The following is a 10403-nucleotide window of genomic DNA, read 5'->3' on the forward strand; positions in this document are numbered from 1 at the left end:
TGGGACCAGATGCCAGGATCTTCGTTTTCTGAATGTTGAGCTTTAAGCCAACTTTTTCACTCTCCACTTTCACTTTCATCAAGAGGCTTTTTAGTTCCTCTTCACTTTCTGCCATAAGGGTGGTGTCATCTGCATAAGACTAAGCAAATAAAGTTAGAACTGGTAACCCAAAGAGATTCAGGGCACATAAACATCTTGAATAGTGCTTCAAATGTTTTGGGTCTTAACTTAAAACTCCAAAGCACATTAAAGCAGAAGACTTTCAGATCCATGATGGTATAAATTTAATCCACATGTGCCTGATTCATTTACACTTGAAGCATTCAAGTAATGTTTTTTAAGTGCTGTCTCAATGTCTATGAGATCTCTGGCATTTTGTGTCTTTCTCCTTAAAAAACAGGAAATCATACTTTGGCAAGAGTAAATAAACTTAAAATACCAAAGTATTACAGACCACCATGCACAACTAAATCAACAGACTTTTGTGTAAATTCTCAATCCAGCAGTGTCTTTTTTTTAAATTAGATTGACTTTTGCTGGTCCAACTTTACACCATTCATTTCCATGAAGGGAGATGTTATACTCAAATATGAGTTCAAATCCAAAGACCCATAGACAGCTCAATAGATTTACCAAATCACAGTGTAAACCTATGTGTAATATACTTTATACTGAGATAACATGTAAATAAATGGACTTCTAGAAGAGGGTCCTAAGCCAGATTCTGTAGGAAACAGACTCTGAGACAGTGATCTACATGCAGAAATTTTTCTGAAGGGTGTGAGGCAATGAGGAAAGCAAGATTTGGCAGAAGGAGGCGCAGAGCTGGAATGCAGTTATAAGCTCTGAAGTGCATAGGACCCTTCAGAAATGTCCCACAGGAGGCAAGGGTGTGCTTTAGGTCCCCACACCCACCTGTCACTGTACACAGAATGACCAAAGAGAGGGGGGCACAACCACGGGCAAGGCAGCTCCCTTTGGCTGAGGGTAATTTCCCTGAGGGGAAAACTCACCCCATAGGGATCCAAGTGGGACACCAGTGTCTACTAAACAAGGCTGTTGGAGTTTTCTTAGAATTTATCCTCTGTGAATATAAAACCTACTCAGTCTTTCAGTCTGATTAGCAATACAAATCAGAGAAGACGATGGCAACCCACTCCAGTACTCTTGCCTGGCAGATCCCATGGACAGAGGAGCCTGGTAGGCTGCAGTCCATGGGGTCGCTAGGAGTCGGACACGACTGAGCGACTTCACTTTCACTTTTCACTTTCATGCATTGGAGAAGGAAACGGCAACCCACTCCATTGTTCTTGGCTGGAGAATCCCAGGGACGGGGAAGCCTGGTGGGCTGCCATCTATGGGGTGGCACAGAGTCGGACACAACTGAAGCGACTTAGCAGCAGCAGCAGCAGCAATACAAATTGAGCCATATATTCACTCAATCAGCTAGCAAAGGCTTGAGGTAAGCAAACTCATTTTATAGAGAAATTTTAACATTTACTATGGAGCTTTTATTTATGACAATGTACGACCAGTGTCTGTAGGTCTTACTAAAAGACATTTTCTCCTCCTGTGTCCTGAAATAATCCCCTCAAAGATAAAACACCAATAAAAAATACATTTTGGAGAAAAAAAAAAATTGTGCACGTAGAGAAAAAGGCAGCACTAAAGATAATAATGGGGCAAAAATAACTTTGAAGAAGTTGTATCACCTAGCTTTTTCCCTTTGCCTTCAATAATTCACATTTGATACCTGGTTCCTTTTCATTCGTTCATTCAATAAACATTGGTTATGACCTACTTCTTGTAGAAACTAAAACATAAACCAGCAAATAGCTCTTAAATGCCAAGAACCATTGAGACTAACAGAGGAAACTGACACATAAACGACGTAACAAGATAGTATCAATCCCAGTTTATCTATGAACTTCTTCCAGGTTGCTGATGAAATTCCTAAATCCTAGCACCAGACTCAAATTGTCGAATGTTCAGGATTCTCCAGGATGCCAATTCTAATACTGCTGGAAAACCTCTGAACACACTTTCACCTCTCGGATTTCTCTAATCCAAATCCCAATCCACAGTTTTGAAGTATTCCCAAGGCCGACCAATCAAGTCCTAACCCCATCAGCAGACTGAGTCCAAAGTGGAAATGAGAACCACTACCCACTGAGCCCTCGTTTACATTAAATTCATTTAGAAAATACTTATTGGGCCCAAATCTGTGCCAGCCATTGGTCTTAGAATTGAGGACACAGCAATAAACAAGGTTCCTTCCTTTAAGGAGGTTATATGCTAGAGGCAGAAGCCAAACAACAACCAAATAAGCAGATAAGTGTATCCCATGTTATCTGATACTGCTAAATGCTATGAAAGAAAATAAAGCAGAGGAATGGAATAGAGAAGAGAAGGGTTACTTTCTAAGACAGCCTGGTTAGACAACATGGTATTTAAGAGAAGTCAGGGAAGAGCCACATGGATGTCAGGAGGAGAGTACTCCAGGCAAGAGAACACCAAGGCTTCAGGCTCAGGATGTGTTCCCAAATATCTCAGAACTGCTCCTCTGCCAGCTCCCATCACTGACCTCACACCACATACTTCATGTCCACCCAAACACAAGAGCAGCCTGAATACCCATCATAGAAACTATATTTAACTATCTCTAAAATGTGCCTTATTTTCTGGATATGAATTTTGAGTTGCATGTGTCTGAGTTGTTCAAGAATTTCATAAAAGTGGGGTTTCCCTGGTGGTCCAGCAGTTAAGAATCCACCTGCCAGCACAGGGGATGTGGGTTAGATCCCTGGTCCTGGAAGATTCCACATGCTGAGAGGCAACTAAGCCTGTGAGCCACAAGTACTGAGCCTGCGCTCTGGAGCCCATGCTCTGCAACAAGAGAAGCCACAGCAACGGGAAGCCCAGACACTGCAACTAGAGAGTACTTCCTGCTCACCACCACTAGAGAAAGCTTCATGTAACAACAAAGACCTAGTGCGGTCAAAAACAATAATAAATAATTTTTAAAAGAATTTCATAAAAGTAGAACCCAAGTATTATCAGTCCTTTCTCCAAACATCATCATTATAGCTTCCACATTCTTAAACCAGGGAGCACTCCCACTTCACAAGGGAAAGCAGCTAAAACAATTATCAACAATATCACCTCTAAACTAGTAGCAATGCAAGAATAGCCAAAAAGATCTGACATAAAGCCATAAAACAATCCAGTTTGTTTTTAATTTTAAAATGAAACTCATTCAAAGTCCTTTATTTGGTACAGTGAGATCCAATGATGGATTGGTTAATTATTTTTTTTAGTTTGGGAAATAATTCAAACAGCTACACATTATGTATGCATATATTTACACACTTCCACATTTTCATTTGAAATATGTAAATATACATCCACTCACCATCCTTTTGGTATAGAGCCAGGTGGACAGGACACATACACAGGTTGTCATTATACAGTTTTTACACATGATAATGAGGGCCAGCCTCTCAAAGAAAGCAATCTTTACTAATAGTCAAAATGTTCTATTCTGTTGTTTTGTTCCACCATTTGCCACTGGCCCTGTAAGATCTGGTCTTTATGACGCCAATACCTTTAGCAATTCAGTAGAATTCAATTAACCATTCAGTTATTTGATTTATATCTGACAAACATCTTAGTGACCAAATGTTTAACTACATGACTAGAAATACTAGCAGAAGAGTAAAAACCTTAGAAAAATTAAAGTCAAACTCTATGTATGAAAGAAAACACATTTCTTGGGTAAACTCGCCTATATAAGTTATCATTCTGCTCTTCATATACTTCCCAATTCAAAATGATCCTTCCAGTAAAAGACTGCTAAAGTTGAACTGTGTCATAACTCGACAGTTGCTGACTTACGGAACAGATTAAAAATTACCATTTGGTTTCAATATCTGCTTAATTAACTTACCTACAGAACTCAGAACCCACATTCTGGTAAATCATTTCCCATCTCTTGACATTCATACTACTTAAGTTACAGTCAACCAGTCAACAAGTATTTATTGCTCTGCCAAACTAGTGAAATAAATATAGGAATAATAATAAGTTCTTTTTAGGATTACATAGTCTAGAAATGGAATGTTAAAAAGACTCACTACCTGAAGAAAGACAAAAGTAAAGATATTAAGGAAATGTTACTTAGAAGTGCTGTTAAGTGTCTTCTTTTTCCACATCACTCTAGAAACATCAGAAAAATATTTTCAATGTTTATTAGGAAAAAGTGGTTCACCTAAGATGCATGCAAGACAATTTTATAATGGCCATTTGACTCTCAAAGCTTTTTGTATTAACTTGTTGCTAAATGGAATTGTAGGTCAGTCAGTACCTATTGCATTTCCCTGTATTTTTCAATTGGGATTGTAATTAAATGAATTAACAATGTTTAAAACTATAAAATTCAGATATTGAAAATTTTTCCAACACTAACAAGTTATACTCTAAGTAAGTATTATGACTATGTTTCTAAGTAACAATTCCTGAAAATAAACATATACAGACACACACATACACATACATTCCTTTTTGTGGGGAAAAAAATAGGGGATTTTTAGGGCAGTGAAACTATTCTGTATGATACTGTGATGGTGGATACATATCAATATACATTTGTTAAAACCCACACACTGTACAGCACAAGGAGAACCCTGATATAAACTACAGACTTTAGTCAATTATAATGTACTCATACTGGCTCATCAATTGTAACAAATGAACTACATCAACGCAAGATGTTTATAATAAGGATTACTGAGTGTGAATGGATGGAAACATGAGGAGGTATGTGAATTCTGTGCTTTCTACTCATTTTTCTGTAAACCTACAACTACTCAAGAAAAATAAAATCTATTAAAAGAGATTTCTAACAAATATCATGATCTTCTTACCTTTGTATTAAACTCAATCATCAAAATTAATAAAGTATCCCCTTTTTCATCAGCCACAAGTTTTAAAAGTTTTAGAAATTATGCCAAAACTATTGATAAGTTTTGATGCAGTAAATCCTGCCAATCCCAGACATCAACACCTGCATTACTCACTTCCTCCTTTCAGTTTATGCATGCACCTGTACCCTTATTCCAGTTTGAGGCTTGAAAAATGACAGTGAACACAGGTCAAAGACTGTCTGCAGATGTTCATTCAAATGACAAATTCAACATTTCATCCTTATCAGGATGAGAGAAGGCACAGTGTAGAGTAGGGCATTGACCTGGAAGATGTCACAATTATAGTGCATCTGTGGGAATTTAGAAGCTCAGTTTCAGAGATATGTTTTGAACATTTAGAAGTTTCTAACATGTAGGAAGCAGAATGATGGCTCAGTCATTAACACCTATGCAGTTTCTCCTGGGCATTCAGAGGATAAAGGAAAAAATGGTTCAATAGGGAAATCAGTGTTGGGTATTATTTTGGCATTTCCAAGCCTGGATTTTTCACTCAGGTTCCATTTAAAACTGTCTGAGGGCCTTAACAAAGCAAGTAAGGCACTTGTTATAAGTCACAAGTTATAAATCCTTTAGCCAGAACTTGCCATGAAGACCCAAGACTTCACAAGAGAAAGAAACTAGGAATGCAAAGAATGCTTGAAACAATTTAAAACATCAATTCAGCCTGGGGTATCTGTGGTAGACCTACTACCCATCTGATGCAGAAACAATTTTCCACACTAAAAAGCAGTTTAGAAGTATTGATGCATTGGGGTCCTAAGTGTAGCAATAATTCACAGTTAAATAGAACACAGACCTCAGAAAACATTTCATTAAATAAAATTATATTTCCACTAGGATATATATGCAGGATATTAACTAAATTGTAATATCTATTTTAGCAGTAAAGAAAACCAAAACTTCAGGAAAAGAAATTAGAGAAAAACATAAATTCAAAATATTCCTGGTGAGGATGAAACTTTGTTACCTTCTATTGCCTGACAGTAGTTAACCTAAAACTCCTATTTTTTCAAAGTCAAAAGCCAAAACTAAGTAGAATTTTAAAGGTGACTTGAAAAAAAAAAAAGCAAAAACCAAAACACCAGTGATTAGCCCAGTTATCCAAGGTTACCTGTGTCTCATTAAGTTCACTACTTCATGGTTTTCAGGCTTTCTCCAGAGCTTCATTTTTACATTCTCTTTAAATATTTTCAGCTACCTCTTTTCTCCCTTGCTTAGCATTCCCTTTCCAACCCTCAAATTAGTCATTTTTACTCAGACTTATTTTTTATTTTAAAAAGCTACCCTATTTCAAAGTTTAAAAGAAAAGGAGAATTATTCTAAGGGAATTCCCTTTGTCAAGTAGCATAAATTAAACTCTCCAAGAATGAACACCGAAGTGATTCCAAGTGTTGACAAACTTTTCTCAGCTATTCACATTCAAACAACTAAACTATGAGCTCAGATGAGACCCCGAGTTGGGTTCACCTAAGGCCTCCTAAATTGACAATAAGCAAGCTTCAACATGTTGACTTGCCATTGACAGATGTAGTCTATCCTCTGCTAGATTGGGCACCTTGGACTAATTCCAGAATACTGTGTAAAAAAATACTTAAATGATACAATTTCAGTAGCTAAATGCAAATTTTAAGGAAATAAGAGGTATAGAAATAAAGAAATATTTTAAAAGCAAGAAATCCTTTTGCAGAATAAAATTGACTACTAGAGGATCTATCTGCAGCAGCAACTCTCAAGACTTCTGTTCACCAGGACCATCAGGATTGTTTATTAAAGCTCTACTGGCAACAGTTCTTAGACAATGAACCCACAGGGGCGTGGAAGAACTGCATTAAAACAAACAAGAATAAGCACTTGCACATCACTATGCAAGGTATGACCATGACCTCTGTGTTATAGCTACCTCTGTCTTAACTTTTTTGCCTTACCTCTACCTGAGTATCACCTGTATTACTACCTTTGAATACCAATCTGTTTCCCCCTTGGCAAATGGAAAAAGGAACGGAAATAATCTTCACTGCCATCAGTAGCCACATACACAAGGATGTTTTCTCTTTCCTTGTATGTTATCACCTTTTCTATCAAAAATTGTTGGCCAAAGTTATGGCCATACTTATCAATCACAAGTATTTTTTGTCTTCTATTTAGAAAGTCATATAAATGATTTATATTTGTTGCTAATTCTTTAAGCTTAGCCTTCATTTCCAAATAAAAATACCAAGATGTTAAATATAGCTGCTGGAAAAAGAGGAAATGAAATGATAAGAGAAGATTCCTTGGCTCTCATATCCCTCCCTGCATTACTATCATCCTGGGTTAATGAACTAGAGATTTCTTTACCTGATCTACCCATTCCTTACCTGATCTACCCATTGAGATCACCTGCACTATCCAACTATCTCAACTCATCACTTCCCTTTGCAAACTGAGACCTGATCATTGTGTGTTGAGAAGCCAATCTATAAATTACAAGCCCATGTGATTTTCTATCAAGACTTACTGGAGTCCATTCCAATATTGTTTTATAGTCATTTTTTCACATTTTAGAAACTAATCATATTCAGTATATTAAGACTGTCATTTCTGCGAAAATTACTTTATACCACACTGCAATATTTAACACTACGGTTAGAATTGTTTACTGAGATATTTCTTTTATTTCCAGGCTTGTGGGAAAATAACCATCTGTGTCATAGTTAGCTTAATTCTAAGCCAGAGCTGAGAACTAAAGCAAGTTCCGAACAGGAGTAAATTCCAGCACTCAAAAGATGAAACAGCATTGCCCATCAAGACTAACATCTTTGAAAAAGACAACAAACCTTGTATTGAATATGGATTAACTGAAAAAGGCAAAAAAAAAATGTCAAAACCATAGATCCTTACCAGAAAAGGACTCCAACAAATGCAGGAAACACACATTATACCCAGAAGCTGGATGACCATTTCAAAGTGATGAGACCTGCCTTGTCTGTGCTGCTGACTTCTAAATTTAACTTTCAAAAGTGAAATTCCTGTGATGGCATTGCAAACAAATGAAATACCCAGGGCTAGGAGCCCCAGAAAAGCAAAAAGTAAAAGATAAAACCTATCTTCCCAGTCTTTGATTTCATCTGTTTTGTAGAAACACCAGGTCCTTGAAGCTTGAATTTTATAGTCACGATGCCCGAGGATGGGCAGCAAAGCTACAAAAACAGCAAAAAAGCACACCCCACTCAACATCATTTTAACATGCTTGGTTGTAATTTTTGTAGAGTGAAATATTGGTTTGGTGACTCCAATGCATCGCTCTATGGCCATCAAACTGCCTAGAAAAAGTGGGCACAGACCAGAGAACACCATGCAGATACCAAAAATACTGCAAAGGATATTTGACTTGTCAAAGTAGATCCAGTCTTTATCAGAAGCATACACAAAGACTGCTATAGTTCCATTGATGAGGTGCCCAAAGAAATCTGTGATTACTAGAGCACTAGCCAAAAGCAAAAACGATGACTTATACTTCTGTCTAAATCTCTGGTATGCCTTCATGAGAATAGCAATGGCAAGGCTGTTCGATAAGATTCCCACTGTCATGAAGATTATTGAAAAAGATATTGAAAGGTCTTCTTCCAGTTGGCAAGTTGTATTTGAAAGGAGCTCAGATTCAGGAGACACTGGCTGTATAGAACTGTTCGTGGACATTGTTATGGAGATAAGAGCTGGCCACTCAAGTCATCTCCTTCTCAAGAGTTTAGGCTTGCAGTCCAGAGATCTGTAGCATAAAGACAGAGAAATCATGAGCTCTGGAAAACTGCTCATCTGGCACCCCAGCACCCTATGGTGGGAATCATATTTATCCAGCCTATCAGGAGCCAGATTGCATCATGCTGTGAACAGCACATATCTGCCTGGGGTTCCACATCTCATTTTCAAGGTAAAGAAGCTACCAGAACTGAGACCTTTTGGTTAACTTCTGTGTCTACTCTGCCAATGAGCACCTCCTAAATCTCCTCCTGACACTTCACTGACACCCTAAAACTTCAGATTTACCAAGTCACTTAACAAGACTAGATTTAAACCCAAATGAGTTTTTAAAAGTATGATAGTCTATTCTAATAACTAAGTGACCTTCTAAACTTTTTGCTTTTTCCTCTGATGAACTTTGCCCCAAACGTGTAGATTATTCCTTTGGGAGCTATGTCTGTTTGTCACGCAGACAAAAATCATCTTCCCCAAATTTTGGAAGGGTGCAGGGTGGAGCCGCAAGCGCACTGACGCTGCATGGGCTTCTCTGAATAAGTTCTGAATTCGAGCTAAAACTATGTGATTTAGCTCAAATAACAGCAAACCACACACATCAATGACCCATGGAAGGTTACCACCTGTGCAGAAATGCAGGTGGGTGACAGCAAGGGAGACGGACCACCCTCACTGTGGGTAGTTCTGCCTAGATGCTGCTGATCTTAAGCTACAGGTTCAGGGCAGCAATATCCAAGGCGAATTATTCATTTGTAGCTCTTTCCCTAAGGCTTCCTTGGTAGCTCAGACGGTAAAGAGTCTGCCTGCAGTGCAGGAGATCCGGGTTTGAACCCTGGGTTAGGAAGATCCCCTGGAGAAGGATATGGCAATCCATTCCAGTGTTCTTGCCTGGAAAATCACATGGACGGAGGAGCCTGGCGGGCAACACCCCACAGGGTCGCAGAGTTGGACACGACTGACACACAGCACTCCCTGGTGAGCTGAGGCCTGAGTCACAGACCCTCTATGCCCACCACCGCCGCCACCCCGCCCCGAGCTCTTTCGGCCGGCGCTTCCCCAACAGCTTTCCCGGAGGCTAGGAATTCCGAAGCCAGCCTTTCCTGGGACCGGCCCAAGAAGGGCCGCCCGGGTCTGCCCGCAGGGCGGCCACCTCCTCCGAGTCTTACTCACAGCGCTACTTTCGCCCGCTGCTACCCCGACGCCCCCGGGCCTCTGCTTGCAACATCCTTCCCAAACCTCTTAACTGGCTGAAACTTTCTGCGATTGCTCAAACGCCAGAGGGCCGGTCTCCCTCCCACCCCGGGGGCGCCAAAGACCTGAGCTGATCCGGATGTGGGAGTCGAAGGGTCCCGGGCAGGGAAACGAGGGGCGAAAGAGGATCTTTTCCTTTACCCGTTTCCCTCCTCTTAGACCCGTTCTCCCGGGTCCCAGCCGCGCACCTCAGAATCCGGACGGGTCGGTCTTTCCTCTGAGGCTGTATCCCCAGCTGGGGGCATCTGTTCCAAACTTGTTGGCCAGCGCAGGCTCAGGTGCCCTCGGGTGCGGCTGCCTGCTGCCGCCCCGGGCGTCCGAGAGTGGGGTGGCTAAACCTCAGTAGGCTTGAGCATCCGGAGACCAACGCGTGGGAATCTAGCCGCTAGAGGGGTGGTGACCTTGGCATCCCCGGCTGCGGGCAGGGCTCTAGGC

The 10403-nt window shown here is 40.1% G+C and overlaps 1 protein-coding gene across 2 annotated transcripts in view; it reads right to left on the bottom strand.

Moving 5' to 3' along the window:
• The window catches only part of PTGFR (prostaglandin F receptor (FP)), a 66385-nt gene extending 55988 nt beyond the window's left edge, over positions 1 to 10397 (bottom strand). The window contains exons 1-2 of one of the 2 annotated variants that reach the window (XM_010857573.1): positions 10157 to 10397; positions 7863 to 8730 (exon numbers count right to left, since the gene is read on the bottom strand). In XM_010857573.1, the coding sequence (XP_010855875.1) occupies positions 7863 to 8660 (798 nt within the window). In that variant the 5' untranslated portion in view covers positions 8661 to 8730; positions 10157 to 10397. Of the gene's footprint in view, positions 1 to 7862; positions 8731 to 10109 lie in introns of both variants that reach the window. The other variant, XM_010857574.1, reaches the window with a different exon arrangement.
• Between the last annotated feature and the right edge of the window lie 6 nt (positions 10398 to 10403).

Source organism: Bison bison, unplaced genomic scaffold (genome assembly GCF_000754665.1).
Source record: "Bison bison bison isolate TAMUID 2011002044 unplaced genomic scaffold, Bison_UMD1.0 scf7180017864382, whole genome shotgun sequence".
NCBI lineage: Eukaryota > Metazoa > Chordata > Mammalia > Artiodactyla > Bovidae > Bison > Bison bison.